Source organism: Hipposideros armiger, unplaced genomic scaffold, assembly GCF_001890085.2.
Source record: "Hipposideros armiger isolate ML-2016 unplaced genomic scaffold, ASM189008v1 scaffold_65, whole genome shotgun sequence".
NCBI classification, from domain to species: Eukaryota; Metazoa; Chordata; class Mammalia; order Chiroptera; family Hipposideridae; genus Hipposideros; species Hipposideros armiger.
This window is the reverse complement of record NW_017731415.1, coordinates 4,290,370-4,310,850: the sequence shown is the minus strand read 5'-3', so window position 1 is coordinate 4,310,850 and position 20,481 is coordinate 4,290,370. Positions and strand designations below refer to the sequence as shown.

Sequence of the window (20,481 nt, the reverse complement as noted above, 5' to 3'; positions counted from 1 at the left end):
TATTTACGTATATCTTCAACAGGTATTTATAGTTTATGACTAAAATCCACAGATAAGACTATAATAAAAAGTTTACCTGCAGTAAGAGCCCTAGCTTTGATTTCTAAAATCAAAAGAACAAGTTTAATAAATGAATGCATGTTTATAGTTAAAAATGTATAAGAATCTTTAAATGGACTAAAATCTGATTGTTCTAAAAGATTACCAAAACAGGAACAATTTCCCCATAAAATGAGAATATATGCACTATGTAATTTGTGAATTATTCCTAGAAATAGGAATGCAAGAAAGTGCCTTGTATATATTAAACAAAATATAAATATAAATCCTTTTTGGAATGTGTCTAGTGTCACAAAGGTTTTTTTGAAGGAAAGAAAGATAACACACTTGGTATTGACAGTTCAATTACTGATTTCAGAATGAAAATGACACATCTCTTGGATATGCCATGTTCATTTATTTTGATCAGAATGTTCAGGTGTATAAAGAGCTCATATTCGTATTATAAAAATATGCAGTATTTAATTTCTATCTTATAAAGAAACCTGAAATTTTTACTAATACCTTTTTTTAAACTTTCATAACTTTTGTGGCAGTCTTTGACATGAAATGTGAGCATCACCTTTATGTATTTAAATTCATGATTTAAAAGAACTCAAAACTGAAAACATCTCGTCTCTGGAGAGATGAATATTAAACTAACTGTAAAAAAAGAGTTTAGTTTATATCACAGTTGTTAAATTATCAGAAGCTGGAAGAGAGGTAGTTTAATTAATTCCTGGCCTATGATTGGTTAGAGTTCAATTAAAATCATGAATGTCAGTACTCATTAAATGGAAGCTTATTGCCATGCTTAAGTGGTGAACATTAAGAAAAAAGTAAGGTGGTGTGGTAGTGGTGGGGAAAATCTTTCTACTAGTTACATGCTAATAACAACTAAGGTTTTTACAGTTTACCACCAATTAGCATTGTTGGCAGCATCCATTTATTAAAGAGTGAGTCCAGTGGTCCATTTATGAGGACACCTTGTCTAAAATTTTATTCCCTGAAGCTATAATCTACTCACTGGCTGTGCTAAGAGCTATGGTAAAATTAAAAAGGCAGGGGGAACTAGACTTCTATCTAAATGAGGTATTCCTATTTTTTTTTTTTTAGCTGAGCCATCCTGCCACCTGTTGGCAGCTCATCAGCAGCTCAGCTCAGGCCGGGAATCGAACTGGCGACTCTGTTGCTCAGAGCTCGCACTCTTGAGTGAGCTCTAAACCAACTGAGCCACTTAGCCGGCCCAGGGTATTCCTATTTTTAAAGGCAGCTCTTGTCAGCAGATAAACTTTCTAAACTGAAAAAAACAACCATATCATTCAGGAAGGCAAATGCATATACAGACTGGGGAATGTGTAAGTTTATACTTTATGATAGGATTCTAACTAAAATTTGGGAAGAAATACTGGAAGTACCCCAGTAAGCCACAGAAAGGAGCCAGCCAGAGATCTTAAAACACAAGCACCTCTGCACCTTATTCTGCTTTGATGTGTGCTATTTGGACCCTCAAATATGTCACCTAAACACGTACTGGAAGCATTGCAGAGATTCAGCTGGCTTTTTCATATCCTAGTTCAGAACCACTCTTCTCAATGTGCCCAACCTTCAGCCCTCAAAGCAGCCAAGATGACACTTGCAAATTACCAATGTAAACTTGAAAATAAGCATGCTTTCCCTGCTCTGCATTTTATATTGAACATGGGAGAGTCCCTTTTTAAAAAAAAAAAACAGAACAACTTTTTGCGTTATTTTTGAACTTTGAAGATGCCTCCTTTCTGCCAAAATTAAGTTCACCAAATTCTGATAACCATGACTATCTGTTACATGTGAAGTTCCCAGAAATCAATCATTTTCCTCTTTTCTATCAAAAGGAGCATAATGCATTACTAATGATCTCAAACGCATCTCCCTGTTAACATCTAAGGCCATTTCACCATAAATCACAAGTGCACTCAAAGTGACTGCATTAAACTCTGCGGGGGCAGGCACTGCAAGCCAGGGAATGGTACTTATCACACCACAGACCCGGCTGCTTCATAAAGCTTGTCCTGAAACAGTCTAACAAGCTCTTACCGAGTGAAGCTTCTGGTAGAGGCCACACGCGTTGCATACATATCCGCCATTTGCATTCTTTCGCCAGAGAGAGGTCTTTGTGGTCAAGCAATTGGCACAAAAAACACCGGAGCCTCTGCGCCTCTGAAATGGGAAAAAAACACAAGGTCAGAGGTGAGTCACATGATCACTGGAGTTCGACCAAATCAACCCAGGAGTTTTGTCTTTAGACTAGCAACAATGACAGTATAAAACCACACTGCTCATAATGAGGTCAGGTTCAATTGTGTTTAATAGGCACCACTGATTTTCATTATAATTAACCCTACAGTGATGGATGAGGTGTGGGGAACACCAGAGGCTTTTCACAGAAACAGCTTTAACTTTTTGAACTTTGGGTTTTGTGCCTTTAATGATGGCTCCTAAATGCCGAACCCTAAAAAATATACCTTTTAAACGTGTCAAAACGAAAGTCAAAAGACAAAACATGGCAATATGCTTAATACACTTTCGAAAAAGAAGAGCACGTGCCACCTGGGCTTTAAAATATAGTCGAGCTTGGAATAAATGCAGCATGTAACCCACGTAAAATTTACACCCGATTTGCGTCGTTTTTGTGTGTCATTCATGAAACATAAGTTTAAGAGAACATAAGACACTCGATTCAGGTCTTTGGTTTGTGAAATCTGAAAGAACACAACACCCTCTATTTCCCAAAGCGAAGAGAACCAGTAGAAACTGCAGCCAACTAGAAGTACAGTATAACTAATGAGAACCCTTGTGAGGTGCCTGCTTCGAGCATACAACATAGTCTTATCAATGGCTATTTAATTATTTTATCTGACTCAAACTTGGAAATCACAAGCATTTCCAAACCCAAATTGATGTTAGTGGGCTGAATTCTGTAAATCGCCAGATTCAGAAATAAGCTAAGAATACTGAAAAGTAGATAATTAGTATTGTTTGTTCCATTCTTGCTATCAAGTTAATGATTCCATTAAACTTCTCACTGAAACAAAAGTCAGGCTGTGTTTGTAGGCGCAAATACTAACAGGCAGGAAATGGAATTCTCTTGATGCAAAAAAAAAAAAAAAAAAAAAGGCAGCCTGAATTGCAACTCGGCTCTCCTTTCTCTAGGAAGCAAAGCCTTTAATGATAAAATATGAATGTTTTAGATAAGGAGTGGAAAAAGTCTTGATGGAACCCAATTTTATTCTAAATTTAAAATTACAAACACTGTAAGTCAAAATTTCAGGGATTCATAAAATTTAGTCAATTTATTTAACTTGAGTCCATACTGTAGACCAGTGGTGTCCCTGCCAAGAAAATACAATGGTTATAATTGTACTCTGATACATTTCAAATGGAAAGCTTTCTGCAGACATAATTTTGGCTTCAAGACTGGAACACTTTCTTGGCATTGAAAGGGCATTTGATTCATCGGGTGTTTCACAATGTATCACTAAAAAGACCTGGTGAGCAGCCAGTTCCCTATAGGGTAATTTTTCCATCCAGATGCAAGAGCTATCAGAGGCCCTCGTCAGCTAAACTAATTATGATCTTGCAATTGCTGATGCCTGCTCACTCTTAACATTCGACATCCTCCATTAATCATCAATACAAGGAAAATGAATGAAACGTAAAGAAACGAGGGCTGGTAAGCTGCACAGCCATAAAAATCTGAAATGAGAGCAATAATTTAACAAGGTTGGGGAATGTTTTTAGTGAGCAGAAAGTCAGGCTAACAATTGCCCTTTTCAACCAAGAACACGATTTCATTAGTGTAGCAGGTTGTGCTACTTTAGGTGATGTCATAAAAGCTAGATTTTTTTCACAGAGATAATCTCTGGCTCCCCCTTTATCGCCGCCCCCCTCAAAGTTAGGACCAGGAATGTGTCATGTTTCTAAATCCCAAAAAGAGCAACAGCAAACACTAGGTGTCAGTCCACAAGTCCCAATTGGAACCTACTGCAAAAGTAGAGACCGCTGCTTCCTGAAAACCAATGAGCTATTAGAGGTTGTGTTTATCAAACACTCGGGGGCCCCCTTTATCCGAAGTAGGTTGGGGAATCTAGTTAGGTTATAATTGTGAAATTTCCCTGGGGACATGCTGTCTTTTTCCTAGATCTAAATAACACATTTGGCAAATAAACGCCAACTTGATTCACATAAAGGCAATGTAAATGTCCATTTGGAAAGTAACCCACATATGTGGCAGAGGCTCAAATTTGAATGTGTAACCATTCACTTCAGCCTGCTTTTCTTTCCTTCTGCCCTGGGTGCTTGACACAGCTTGCCAAAGTGGGTGTAATTCTGGTTTCAGAGAGCGTTTCAATCCTTGCACAATTTTGTGCTTAATTCTCTTGCAAAGAAAATGCCCTTCATTAGTTAGAGCGAAAATCCTGAAATTACAGCACTGGTTTCCACAGGCGTGTCTTGCTTTAAGCAGCACTTACGCTCCAATAAAGGCTGGTCTATTTTAGATAAATTGTATCTTATTTGAAATACATCCGGAGTTCCCTGGATTCACTTAATCAGAGTCAGTGTGGCATGGAGGTTAATAATCATAGTTAGGAGTCAGGCTACTTGTATTCAAAATATGTTCCTGCCTTTAGCTGGGCGCAACTTTGGAAAAGTTAATCTCTCAGTGCTTAAATATCCCCATCTTTAAAATGTGAGCTGCTGTGAGTATTAATGTGGGTAAATGGATGCAATTAAAACAGTGCCAGAGAGATAGTAAATGCTCAATAAGCTAGCTATTTGTTAAGAGGATTCGATTATATTGCTTTTGTAAGAGAAAAATATTTTGCTAGTTTTGTTTTTATCTCCTTAATCTACTTATTGAACATTTTAGATAGGCTTAACACATATAGTTGGATATTATCAAATGTATTTCATTTGAGTCAATCTTATCAAATATGAGAATGGAAAGTTGAGTCAGAGTGAAATATCTAGGTGTTCACACCTAGAATTCAATAGGAACGTGCTGGCATGGGGGTGTAGAGTGGGAGGTAGGTGAGAACTATTTCACCCGTTAAGTTACCTCCCATCTAAACAAATTTATCACTTTGGTAAGCACTGCAGAACCTTGTTTTTGGCCCGCTTGGAATTTCTGCAAGCAGCAGAGGAGGTGGGAGCAGTGGATAATGTCCTTAGCTGTGTGACCAGGGAATCATAAAACTATGCCACATCTCTCTCTAAGCACGACACAGAGGACAGCCCTGACCTGGGCCTACTGTGTTCACTGTTATCTGGCTGAACACAGTGAGGCATTTCTTTTGAAGTTATCAACGTCCTTAGCCCACGCAAGTGCAGAGAAGCAGTCTGCTGCCAAAAGAAGGCAGAATAGAAGTCTCCCCTGCCCCTCTTTTTAAAAACAAGGCTTGGCCTTGTTAAAGGGAAAGAAGGACACTCAAGACCTGATTTTATTCATAGTTTCTCATGCCTGACCGAGTTTTACAATATTTTGTCATTCTCCTTTACACTATGTTTGTCAAGGAGAGAAATCATGGGTCCTGACAGTCCAAGTATTCTAAGTAATAAGCACCTAGGACACTGTTCCACCTTGAGTGGCTAGACATTAATCAAGTTGAAGATAATCTCTCCTTGCTATCATTTTTATCATTAGTAGAAATATTTCCTATTTTTTGAAAAAAAAAAAAACAAAACAGCTTTTAAAAAATATCCCTTTTATATGTCCCCCATTTGGATTGACCAATTTATCCCCAGTTGGACAGAGATGGCTAACGATGTAGAAAATACAATCAAGTGAATTAATTTTTCAATCCTACATTCCACACTTATTTTTGAGAAATGGCTTAAGCCTGACACTTGCTAGGGTCCTGAGGATACAAGGTCAGGTACAACGCCACTCTGACTCTCTTTTCTACAGATCACTATAGTCATGTATCGCTGATGGTCCTACATGTGAGTGTGTATGTTTGAACACGATTAAGATTGCTTTTCCTACACTCTGTTTTAAAGAGTTATTACTATTGGGTTGTTGGAAAAGTCATGACGCATTTTTGTGAAGAAAAACATAGAAACCATACGTCATGACTTTTCCGACAGCCCAACAGTCATGCGTAGCTCCATGACCTTGTGGAGAAGAGAGAAGAATCGAGTCCTTTGGGTAAGGACACTTCTAGGAGAGGAAACGATAGAAGTAAGTAGCTGGCAGGTTACATCAATGGCATACCTGAGAATGGGCATCTTCACCACTCCTCTCAGGCTGATCCAAAGCCAGTCACAGCATTCTCTGCCTCTGGCTTTCTCTAGGGGGACCTTTTACTTCTATGTGGGGTCAACAAAGGGCGAGAGTGAAGGAAGACTAGCCAAAAACCCTAATCTACATGATAGTTCCCTCAACTGAAAATTTCTACAGAGAAAATTCTGAAATCAATTCAAGGAACTGATTGCCTTTTTGCTTTTTAAACTGCAAGTTTTAATGGTTTGCCTACTAACTTTTAGGTCTCTTTTGTGTCGCCTCTATGTTATTTCTGTTGGCTGGTCATTTCCTGTGTGAAAGGGAAAGATGGTCGTAGGAACCGTTAATTGTAAGGAATTTGGAGGTCAGTCCACTGATTGGCCTAGCAAGTGCTTTTCAGTGATAATTACTGAGAATTCTTTGGATCGCTTGTTTCCTTTCTAAATTTCAAATGTAGCATAACCACGCTATTGATTTTTACAAGAGCAATTTAGGTGATGAATTTAGACAATCATTCATACCAGGATTTGAAATAGAAAATGATGGATGCACCCATCGCTTAATATAAGTACACTTTAAATCCAACATGTTATTTTTTTCCCCCGCTATAGAGTACACCAAGAAGTATAATAACTAAATCACTATCTAAACAAAAAAATCTTTAGTTATTAGGTTCACAGCTAACCACTGTAGGGTATCACTATTGTTAGATTTTTTTTCAAAGCTTCCAATTCAAGTTTTGCTTTTGGGGGGCTTAAATTAGTCAGTGATATATCACTCTGGGTTGAGCCTTGGCACATGTGCTGGTAAACCAGGATGTGACTTTAGAAAAAAAAAATTTTTAAGTTTTAAATTGGTTCAGATGTTTTTATTGCTTATTTTATTATTTGAAGATCAGCCAAAAACAAGTATTTTAAGGTTTTCAAATTGCATTATTAACAAAGAATCAATTTCATCTGATTAATAAACAGTAAATTGGATTGAATGAGTCATTCAAGTGGCTTAACATTTTGAGACCTGAATATTCATCTCCAAGTTACTGAAAGTCTCCATCGGTGAAGGAATGTGCAGAAATGATCCTTTATAATAATCTTCTATGAGTAAGAACCATACTGAAACCATGTAATTACATAACAGGCCTTGATAGACAGAGTATTTACTCACATTTTTTTATGGTTTTATAGCTTGGCCATTTTAAATCAAATCAATCTGAAATTTGATATATGTGCTGTTCATTTGGATGTGCCTCAAATATTTTAACTCTTTAATTCCAGGGTCTATTGGATTTTATCAAGGCTCCTTTGTGAATTCCATTTTAGAGAGCTGCAGATGGCTATGATAGAACCTTCAGGAACTATTTTGCAGTAATAAAATTTCAGTGGTAACTTTAATTCCGTTCAGTTCTGGGAACAGTTATTGAATGTCCATCATGTGCCTGGCACTGTGTTAGAAGCTGGGGTTACAGTGATGCATGTGACAGATAAGGTCTGTTCTCTCAGAGTTTCCAGTCGAATCTGCTAAAAACATTCTAAGTGTGGAGTTAACGTGACACAAACAGATTGTCACAAAGACTGACAGTTTAATTCATGTAAATTACATGGAAACTTTTCGGTAGAAACCAAAGCATTTCCCATGAATAAATCTAATTTAAAGACTGAACGTTATCTAATAATCAGAGGGCTTACTCTCTGAGTTCCTTTATAAACATGGGTAATAGACTAATCATTTTGGAAACAAGCTCTCACTTTCTTATTGCCCCATCAGTAATAATGTCCTATCAATAATACTGCCCTACCAATAGAGTTGATGAGTTAAATAATGTGTTCATTACTACCATATATATATATATATATATATATATGGTAGCATTCAATAACTGTTGAATAAATGAATATTGTTTTAGTTATCATAATTATTCACCATTAAGAGACATAGAAGACCATTTCCCCTCCTAGATCCCCCCAATATAGAATTCATCAGCCATTGACTACATATCAGTAAACCCTAAAGAATATACAGAATGCAGCACTCTTAAAGCCACTTAAAAATAGATGGTGGCTTGCAATGACCACCTTTAAATTAATAGTTAAAATTGTATCAGAAGCACAAGTTGGCCAATATTTTAGAAACAGCAGGGAAAGAACCCTGCCAACGGAAAACAATAGATATCAATACCTTGGCTGACGCTTGTGCTAAATAAAACTGTGAAAAATCAGTTGAAATGGGCTGTATAACAAGTGTTTGCCTGCCTTCAAACAGCCCTCTTTGCCCTCAGCTTTCTTGCCAGAAAGCTGAAGAGACTCTACAAGGTTCAGCCAAGCACCCAACTTATAATCACCTATCTCAGAGTTTGGAAACAAAACCTGTTTACCCTGCTTATTAAATTCACTTCCTCAACTCATCAGCGATGATAATGAAGACGAGTATAAACAAAACTGACATCCCTGGCTAGGAGCAATGGAACTACCTTTGTTCCAGGACATGAGGCAATACACACTCGATAATCATACATGGTGCCTAGGTATGAATGTGCCCAATACTTATTCTACTGATGTGTCACCCCACGGGAGTTGCCCAATATATCGGGAAATGCTAGTGCGCTAAACACTTTAGCTCCATTTCTTCTGACATGCAATTGGTGACTCTTAGAGTGGGACACCAGAGAAAAATTAAGATTTCACAATGTATATTCCACACTTTAAATTAGTCATATGGATTCTTTAAATTGGCAGAACTTAGAAATGTATCACACAGATAAAGAACTCATGACACAGGTCTCGAGGACCCCATCTGCATTCTTTTGACTTACCCCATATATTTGGTAATGAGCAAACCAAGCATACAATGTCATATAAAAATACCGTAGCAGATCAGGAGGAGAAAAACCCAGATCTTTGGAGTTCTAATCCATGCTGTTTCTGAAATAATGTTTTGCTTTTATGGCGATATGTATTTGGATCGCTGCAAATACAGTTGAAAATTTATGTCTGTACTGTCGTTTTTCATTCCACGTGCAAGTCATTATTGTCAAAAGGACTACTCAAGTCTCTTACTCTTTCCATTTCTGCCACCAGGATCCATTTTCACCTTCAGCTATAACAGTGGTTGGAGTTGCTCTACCGGGACTTTCTTTTATGCCAGTGTGAAAAATCTGACACCAAAGAGGAAAAAATAAAAAGGCTTTTGGAGGCATAATTAAATAATTTTAGTACCTCTTCAGCATGAAAATACAAGAACTGACTCTGTTCTAATACATTTATTTAAATATGTTTAGTAAACACTTTTATTATGGGAATTCCTTACATTAAAAAGAATACAAATCTTGGTGACAGAGAGAGACCTATTCTAGAAAAAGCCTCAAGTCCAAAGGGCGTAGCTTCTAAGCACTTAATTATAGAGACAAATACGGTTATTTTATGTACTATCTATGTCGGGTTGCCTTTATAACAGATAATGATGATGATGGTTATTTTGAAAGAAACAGAAAATAACAAATAATAATCAGTGATTCTTTTCATATTAGCTAACAGATAATTGAGCCACGAAGTGTTACCGTGTCAAGGGGTTTACATATATATCAGTGGTTTCTCAAAGGCTCCTAACATTTTTGGGAGTCATAAAATCTTTTGATAACACTTAGACACTCTCCCCAGGGGAAAAATAAATCCATAAAATATTTTTCAAGTAATTTCAGGCTGTTCAAAAGGAAGTCCTTTACAAAATGCATCCAACAATTTTGTATGGATGTGAGTACCCATGGATCCCACGGTGAAGAACCCCTTATATATATTCTCCCAGTTTAGATTCAAAGTAAATTATTAGGTATTGTTCTCCTACTTTTATGGACGTGGTAAAAGACTGCAAAGGAGTCTTTGACTTATCTAGTGTCAAAAAATACATCCTAGTCTTTCAGTCTAGGCAAAAACACAATCGTATTCTGAAACCCATTTTTGAATCAATTATCTGGTAGAATTCTCTTGTTTGACTACTGTGTGTCTCCTTTAATAATCATCATCATACATCTAATATTTATCAGGTACTTATGATGTGTAGGATAATACACTATATTATTAGTTAGTTTCATTATATAACCTCCGATCCTAAGAGACAGGTATTGTTGTTGTTGTTGTTGTTGTTGTTGTTATTATTATTATTCACTCTACAGATGAGAAAACTGAGGCTTAGAAACATTTTTCAACTGCTCAGTAGTAGGGCTAAGATACAAACCCAGGTTTCCCTCTCTTCAGAGCTGCAGTTTTTAACCAAGTTTTAGGCCCTGTTACTAAAGAGGCAATAGGGGAATTTTTACCAAAAATATTTCACCCTAGCTTAGCTTTGAAGGACCCTTATCTCTTCAAACCACCCTGTAACAGCTGATCGAAATTATGCAAATTTTGAGGTACCAGAAAGAAATGACTCATGGTCGATCAGATATGGCAACGCTCTGTTTTGAGGTTGACAGATACAGTCATAGCCAGAGGATCGCAGCGTTTGGCTGAAGGAGAGGTAGTAGTGCGGGAAGGGAGGGTGGGCGCTGTACACGTGTTTTGATCCTGCCGTCTCCAGAAAGCAAAAAAAGTGTAATGTGCTGTAAGCCTCTGCTGAAAAGCAGAATTGGTGACACCATCGACTTTGCCCCTACGAACGCCCGTTGCATGGGAGGGCAGCTGGGAGCTAGGATCTCTGCGTGCTTTTGCCTTCGCCTTGGCCAGACATGGGGCAGGAAAAATGGTGCTGGGGTTTTGACAAGTTATGTAAACACATAGGTTCAGGTAACTGTTTACTGGATTTACTGCCTATATTTGTATGTTCCCTGACAGAGACCTTTTGCAATGCGTGCCATCATCATTATTCAAGATATTATACTGCCAATTCTCAAAAATGAGGCATGTTACCGAATTCTTCAGATTTGGATAACATGAAAATATTTATAATTATTTTCCCTCATTGTTATATATAAGAAATATATGTTCTTCATCCACCCATGAATAAATCTAATTTAAAGGCTGAAAGTTATCTAATAATCAGAACAGCAAAGACCAAAATATTCTGAACTCTAAACACTTTATAGGCTATCAAGTTGAGAGGACACAGTACAGATCGGATGTTAAAAAACACACAATGTAGTCTGCTCAGCAGAAAGATGGTAATTGCTGCTAATTTCCACTTAAACAATAACGACAAAAAACTTAAGGAAATGCAGAGTTAAATATACTGAAGTTCAGAATAGTTAAGAACCACGTTAAGAGGCTGCAAACCTGAGAACAAGAGACCCTGATACCAAATATGCAATTTGGACTAAAACTTGACAAGAATGCTTCTTGTACCATATTGCTCTCTGTGACTTTTAAATATACAGTGGGGAGAAACACTTCAAGGAAATGAACTTGAACTCCGTTTACTTTTTGAATCTGTATAAAAAATCTTTTAAAAATGTTATCTTGTTTTTATTTTGTTTTCCCTCAGGACACAAAAATCGTGGGTATTTAAATACACCTTTCCAATAGTTACAATAAGTGCCTAGTATTATTATGTCATTGTCCAAAAAGAAGATATGTCTTTAAATACGAACCCTGTGATGGCTATAGGTGAAACCCAACATAAGCAGGATAATTTTATTACAGAGAGGTACTGTGCAGACAGGAAAAATCTAAGCTGATTTTTTAAAGTAATAACATTATTTTAAAAGGACAGCTTGGACTTATGAATTTCCTTAACAATAATGATGTAATTTTGTAATAACTGAAATCTTTCATGGGAAAACTGCTTCCTTAATAACTCACACAGTCAATTACATAGGAAAGTACTGTAAGAGGCTGTCCCCCTGTTGTCCACCCCCCCTTGCAAATAGCTCACGTACACGACTTCCTTTTCCATTACCAACTTGTCTGCAGTACCATCTGTAAAAACGAACACATACCTTGTGCTGCCAGTTTCTGCTTTTGCACATCCATTAGTGGGACTGGCTGCAGCTGCTCAAGAAGAAAGCAATGATTGTCTTCGCTTTCATATATACATACATAGTCTCCCTCCAGTACTACCCTATCAGCAAGGCAATACACTGTCTTGGGTAGGGAAGTGTCTCGGGTCGGGAAGTGCACTTAATAACCTTACTCGGACCCAGTTTTCTGTGTGATCTGGAATTTGTTAATCACACTGTATCAAATACCAAAGCAAAACTACCTCATCGCATCAAGCACTCTCGAGACGACCCCTCAGTCATTCCTCCCAAAAGGAACAGTTAAAATAATTTGGTTCTTTGACATTTTGTACATCGAACCAAAAAACTCAGGAAACCAATACAGAGGCCCAGCAGCACATCCTGGGATACAAACCTCCTGGTGAGTGAGATTTTATTTCCTAAGAGGGGCTCTGAAAATATAACACAGCAACTAACTTTGCTAACATTTGTTTTCCCCTGCCTCGTGCTTATGTTCTTTCTCTACTGGCGTTCTTTCTTTTTATTCTCTAGACCAACATTATTAAACTGTTTACAATTCCTTCAGGAGGGGCAAATAAATTAAAACAAGAAATTACCCCACATTTTTTACAGTGATTTGCCTAAAAGAAATAACATTGTCTTCCTATTGTGGAGTAATATGAGTAAAAAAAAAATCAATTACACCAAGCTGTTAAGATTAAAATATTTGGAAAAAGATTCACAGAAAAATTAAAATTTAAACACAAAAGAAAAATGAGATCCAAAAATTGATTTTGTCGTTTTCCTGTACTATTCTAAATTTACAAATTTGCCCCCAAAATATATCAAGATTACTCTTCTTCATAAGAGGAACTTTGTTGTTAGCTTTGGAACATTAGAATGCTAATTCTGCCTTAGATTTTCATTTACTATTGAACTGTCTTAAATCATCAAATGGCTCTCCTTTCTTAGCATTTAGGTCCAGGAGAGAGGGTGCTGGATTTCAATGATTTACACGTTCAAGTCACTTCTGAGGACTGGGGCTTCTGAAGGAAGGGACTATTTTTCATTTAATCTTTATATCAGTGCATTGCACATAGTAGGCATTTAATTGATGACAGCTTAATTGAATTGATCTTTATCAGAAAAGGGGATTGTGCTAATTTCAATAGACATTCTGTTCAAATGTGTGTGTGTGTGTGTGTGTGTGTAGATACATACTGTGATCAAAAGATTATACTTTTAAGTGAAGCTTCATTCATGAAATATAAATGGCAGTCATTGTAACAGAAAATAGGACTCAAGATCCGAAAAACAGTTTCACTTTTGTGAATGACATGTAACAGAAAATTAATAAATTCTGCACCACATTTAGACTATTACATGATAGGAAAAAAAAAGGAATAAGCTTTGTTTGCTTGAGCTTCTGAGCAATTTGCAAAACTAGTAAAAGTGGCATATGTTGTGTGTGTATTTGTGTGTGTGTGTGTGTGTGTGTGTGTGTGTATACATACACGAATGAATCCATTGAAATATTTCAGCACTAACATGTTAGTGAGATTTTGCTAGTGGCTTTCATTTTCATTAAAGTGATATCATATTTTATAAGTGTGGCTAACAACCCAATAATGCTGTTAGATTAAAGAGAAAAATATTCCATGAGTTTCTTGGATTGTTGAGAATAAATATAATTAACTATATGTACAGAAGACTGTGAAAAAGAAATGAAGCAACAAGAGTACCTAGGAGTGTGTTATATGGCAGATTAATAATTATTGATTTTAATGGATGGAAAATTAGACATCAATACCTTGTGATTCAATTTTATTACTATGTTAGGATTCTCTCAATTTACATACACACTCAATTCACTCAATTAATAAATATAATTGTGTATGGGAGAATACTGAATGCCGTGTTTGATATGTGTCAGGCATTCAATGAATATCAAATTCCTTCTTTCTTAATTTCAGAAGATACTGAGTATCAATATATATTAGATTTTAGAAGACACTGAATAACTGAGTGTTTCATCTATATGTATACATATATAATTCAATACCTATAGCTACATATTTATGCAGATAGACACCAAACTTATACAAAGGACCCCAAATTTATTTTATTTTTACAACATGACAATAAATATGAATAAAACTCTCACATATAGGTGGCCGTCTCAAAGAAAGTTTAGCACATCAAGTATGTATTTAAAAAATGACTACCTTTCTCCTCTCTTTTCTCTCTTGATGTCTCTCTCTCCTTTCTCTTTTGACTGTGTTCCAAAAGACCTTGAAGGATTTCATTACATCAACTGGTTTGGTGGCAAATCACTCACTTTCATGAGATTCATGAGTTTATCAAAGAACATATTTCTCATCCCAAAAGCTAAGCAAAAATTTAGGGAAGGAATCAGAGGCCACGGCGTTTTTCTCACATAAAGGAATGCTTTGTAGGTCAAGTTCCACAAAGGTCAAGTTCTATCACTCATTCTAGCTGCAAGTAGTTTTCTTCTTTTCATATAGTGTGATCACATAGATTATATACATTATCATTAATATGACACTGGGTGTTTAATTAGATTACACAAGACTTAGGAACCTTTGCTCAAGAATTAATTTTGGGTGCTGGCTATCATTCATGTCCATAAGCAACCATTTGTTATTTGGCATCTTCCATATATGTATATTCACCTGCACCCAAACTTACATTTAAAATACGTATATGTGTGTATACATGCACATCTTTAAACAAAAAATGGCTTTAAGGTCCTCCAGTTTAATAATTTAAAAAATTCAGGAGCTGATAGTCATGTATTTTAAAATGCCTACTTTTAAAAACATGAAGATTACACTTCTTTCCCAAGATAAAGGGTCATATCTAACTAGATGATAAAATATCTCTGATGAAAAAGTAGATGCAAAAAGAGTAATGGCAGAATCAACAAATCAATGAAACTTAAGAAAACAGCCAGTAGCATTGCCTGAAGAATGATTCACGTATGAGTAAAAAACATTGGCAAGATATTATATGCCTCCCAAATTAGTGTACTCTCTGAAGGAAAAGTTAAGTGGCTAGATCAGACTTAAGTCATCCCTCTTTTTCTATCTATTTACTAATATTTGTTTCATTAACTGTGTGTGTGTGTGTGTGTATCACAATATATATACTTAGTGTGCCCATGTGTATATTTCTTTGGCAAAATTAAAATAGAAATAGCCATTTTCCTTTAAATTCATTCCAAATGAAGGCAATAATTTAAAAATAAACAGAATGAACTGATTGGTACCAGACTAAAATTTAAAGCAATTCACATTTACAAAAAAAAAAAAAAGGAAAGTATGTCCTAAACATAAAAGTCCTAACTTTTAAAGAAGAAAATCACCATTAGCAGAGATTTAGCTAATTAGTCCATCTAATGCAGGGCTTTTATGTTAGTAGGTTTACAAATTTCAGAAAATGACCAAATTATTCCACTTATATCATTAACTTGACCCCTTCTAGGATTTGACCTTCCTAATAGATTTATTTTATAAGATATGACATCTTGAACAGCTGTGCTATTCTTTCTTGAACTTGACTTTTTTTTTTTTTCCCCAGCATGAAAATAGACTGATTTACTAAAGCATGCATTTTCTTTGGTAACAGTGGGGGAAGGGAGGGATCAGAAATGGAAAAATAATGTGAGTTCCTATCTGAGAGAGTCATTTTGAAACTCAGAGAAGAACAGTGAAGTATTACAAACATTTGTGACTGTTAAAGATGTAGAAAGAATTTGAATATCACCGTGAATTGAGTTCATTAATATAAGGAGGTATGATTATTAAAAATGGAGAGAAGCAATTTCTTTAAATGTTCTGATCTTCAAACCCTCCCACCACTGAGTGGACGCCATTATATGCTCATTGCAAATTGCAGTATGTTAAAAGTCTGGTTGGTAAGGCTCTCGCTCTAGGGTTTTATTTTTTAAAACTAAATATGCATCCAAATTTAGACAATTTCAAGACATTTTTTTTTCTAAACTTCTTCCAGGGCAAACAACTTGCAGGCATACCGGGATTTTTAATCTATGCTACAAATACTTCTAGATAAATTACATTTAAAGGTTGAAATTAACTAAGTAGGTAGATTTGACCGAAATATTGATCTTATTCAGAATTCTTTTAATAATAAAAAAGTAACTCAAGATTAGATGAAGTAGAAAGCTGGAACAACAAATGTTTAACAGTCACCATTTCTACCCTACCCAATTCTGTATCAAGCTTAATCTTGTAGGAGTAGTTACGTTTAACTGTTATTTTTCTACCTTGGCTCTACGTACCATCTTGATTGAAAATTCAAGAAAGTACTTCAGACAAATAATAAAGTGGAGCACAGTACTAAAAGTACATAACGAAAGCTATTTTTACACTTTTAATACGTTAATTATCTGTTTATCTGATTACTGTTTCTGATAGGTCGGCCATTGTCTACATCCCAAGCACACGGTTCATTTTACAAGAGGTGAAGGCATTTGAAGAAAAAAAAAAAAAATCAGACAACTCTGTTTCCAGTGTCTCAGGGATAATTGTTACCTTTCTCCTTTCAACTTTAAAAGAAAGCAGTGTCTATTTTGCTCAGGGCAGCTGCTTAAGGCTCCTGATGTCAGAATCTTTTCAACTTGAGTAGATTTAGGATTATTTAAAAATGATTACTGTATCACACTAAGCCTTCTATTGCTGTTAATAATTAGGCATGCGTAATGCCCATACATAGCATGGTAATTAACCCAGGAGATAAGTAGTCACACTCACCTTTGTGTGTCTGTATACACATATAGATATATTTTACATAGGTGGTTCTAAATGGTTAATTTAAGAAAAAAATTTAGACAAGTCTGTGATGGGGAATGTAATATTGGTAGCCTGAGACATAATAAAATTATTCAAATATGTGGTGTTCTATTATAATTCTGAAATTCATATTTCAAAACAAATTCTGAGAACAATATTCACTTATGAAAGAGAGACTTCTGGAAGCTGATCGTTCTTTTATTTTACTATGTAATATGCCATTGTAATAGAACCCCTGAATATTAGCAGAGCAAGTTTTGCTTTAAGTTTAACAAAATCACCTACACCAAAATACTGTAACACGGTCAATATCTTTTTATGTTTTGTAAAAAAAAAAAAATACCTTTATCACTTAGTGAATATTCATAAAATTTTAATTATTTTGAAAATATATTTGCAGTTCATAGTGAAAATGATGGGACTTGCTCCTATTATTCGATAAAGATATAATTTTTTTCTTCTTTTTATTAAGATATAATTTTTAACTTAGCAATCGTGGTAGAAGTTTCCATTAGAACTACAATTAAAATTCATTTTGGTCCAAGCCATAAACACTGGTTTCCTTGAGCTTCCTTCTAAGTTGATTTAGGTTTTCCTTAGCAACCAATGCAGTCTTCTCAACCCCTTTATTTCTTTGAATGTTTATTACCTGGTGAAATCTTCTTGGCTTGCAGAAGTAGCAGACAGGAAAGGAAAAAACTTACAACCTAAACGCCTACTATTTGATCAATAAAGAATGATTTTCTCCTTTAGGAATTCACTGTTCAATCAACTCTGCTTCCTCCCCTCTTTTAGGAACAGAAATGAAAACACTCTGCGTCCCACAAAATCTAAATGCTGAAGACACCACAGCACGTTGAAGAGCATAAGAAACATTCCTATTCACGTATGAAATACAGATTCTTCATCTATTATTTTTGAATACGATTGCTAATCACTGTCTATTATACAAAGATGACAAGGCCCAAGTCTAAACTCATACTTCTACTTGCAATGTTTCTCAGAAGTGTATATTCATAACATTCATTATATTGGTTTTCTCAGCGACAGAAAACCTACTTGTTTTAGAAGGCCCATCTCATTTCTGGAAGAAGACAAAATATATTCAGATTACAGCTGATGAATAAGATGATGGCAGAACCACCTTGGTAGCACCCAAGGGTGATGTTAAAACATAACCAACCACTATGGTATGAATCCTGAGTGATCAGAATCAGAACCAGTGCTGGCTGTTGTGCAGGAGCAGAATCCGGGCGACCCTCCACGAGGCCAGGGTCATTGCCAGATGGCGGTAGCTCCCAGCGAGTGCTCACAGCAGACCTGGGGCATTTGGGTGAGGAGGTATCGAGGTCCCTCAGGGGACTCAGGGCTGAGGGTAGTCAGTCAGGAAGCCCTCTGATTGGCTCGAATATTTGTCCCTGTAGCGTCACTTTTTGTAAAACTCAGATGTAACTAGCAAATCACTGGTGTGATCTCATGGCTCAAAACCTGGTGCTGACCATGATTCTAAAGACTTACAACAATGTTCTCTCCAAAGTCAGCAAAAACCTGAGTAAATTGGCAGCTTCCTCAGGTGGTGGTTTTGAAAGTCTACATTCACTGGGTATAAGTTCTGGTATGTTTATTTATAAACGTCTTATTACTTTAAATTATCACCTCATGTAAGAAAAGTTCAGTGCCTTTGAAGTGTTTATAATTTTGAAGGGAGGTAAGGTAAATATACATGAAGCAATTAAGAGAACGATGCAGGAAAGAGTAGACATGTCTCAATCCTGAGACTTTCATGATTCCTATGCTTCTAAATGCTACAACAAACAGAAATGCGACTCTCTCTGTCTGTCTCTCTCTCGCTCTCTCTCTCACTCACACACACACACACACACACACACACACACACACAGCTAAGGAGCCCATGCAGATAGGTGGTGGGACTTGAATAAGTTCTTAATCATTATTCATCTTTGCATCTTTTAGTATCTTTCAGTTGATTGTTACTCCAAGCTAGATTAATATGAAGATAAACCTTCTTATTCATGCAACTGAAAAACCAGGAAAAACTCCGACCTTAGGCGCAGTTTCACCAGGGTTCAAATGATATCATGAGAGCACAATTTCTCTCCCTCTTTGGAATATGTTTTCTCGATGCGGACTACGGTCTCACTCACGTTGACCTTCTCTTTGGTTGGCAAAAGGGCAGTTGCACATCTAGTGTCATATGCTCAATTGACAAGTGAGGGAGAAAATACTGAATCCACTTTCCTGATAGCTCAACCCGATGCCCTCACATAGAGCCTTGTTGGCCAAACTTGGGTCATGTCACTGTCTCATTATGGCCAGGTGGGATAGAGGATGGAATGCCGGATTAGCTTATTCGGTCTGCAGCAGTTTCTCTAATGTGATTTACAAAGGACCTGGTGATCTTGTCAAAGTACAGATTTTTATCTAGAAGGTCTGAGATTCAGCAATTCTAATAATATCCCAGTTTGAGTAATAAGGATCTAAGGCACATACTTTAAACCCTGAATCTGGGGCAAAATTAGCATCATCTGAACTAGATGAAATAGAAGTGAGGGAGGTGTGGTTTCTCAACAAGAGAATTTAAAGACTATTATCAGATATAGGCATTAAAAATGAGATAAAAATTAAAAAATAAAATCACCACATTTCTTCCATAAATACACACATGCACACAATATTCTGCACGTTATCTATCTAGAAGAAGACTCTTTTAGTAAGTAGAACATCTGTGCGGACAGTACTATTGATCATATTTGATCACATCTGTCCACACCATCTAGTATTTTCTTTGGTTTGACTAATACTTGAAAGAGTTAATTATTATCTACACTTTTCATGTAACTGTTTTGACAAAATTGATCTGGGCCATTTTCTTTTTTCTACAAAAGTAACACTATGGGAAAGAAATACAATGGTCACTATACTACCGAAGAGTCTGTTTAGTAGAACTTGGCAAAATCTATTGGCACAAAAAAGCAAGGATACCCCTATGATAGGTGCCATGGTCAACTATTTGAGATTCAATCAATGCCATTTCCTTAGTTACAATGAATATACAGGATATGTCTGGAAGGTTCACAATAAAAGCCCTGTGGAAGGCTCACATGAGAACTCTCCTGAAGTTTATCTGTACTTGAAAGACCAACAGAGCTTTTCATTTGTCACAATGATGACTGAGGTAGCATCAGATTTTTTCTGAATGCCTATATTTACTATCCTATGTCAAACATCAGAAAGTATTTAAGGGATCAATAACTGTTCCCATTGGCACATATGTCAGAAAAGTAAAAAAGTCTTCCAAAGAGGGTGAATAACTACATGAACAAAAAGAAAGACTTGCCTTCTTTCATATAGGGTATCTAAATGGATTGGTGTATACACACACACACACAGACACACACACACACACA

At 36.2% G+C, this 20,481-nt stretch overlaps 1 protein-coding gene across 7 annotated transcripts in view; it reads right to left on the bottom strand.

The window, feature by feature from the left end:
- Positions 1-20,481, bottom strand: part of TRPS1 (transcriptional repressor GATA binding 1) — a 254,455-nt gene that overhangs the window by 7,731 nt on the left and 226,243 nt on the right. For all 7 annotated transcript variants that reach the window (XM_019642129.1, XM_019642126.1, XM_019642123.1 and 4 more), the window contains one exon: positions 2,116-2,238. In XM_019642129.1, the coding sequence (XP_019497674.1) occupies positions 2,116-2,238 (123 nt within the window). The remainder of the gene's footprint in view (positions 1-2,115; positions 2,239-20,481) is intronic.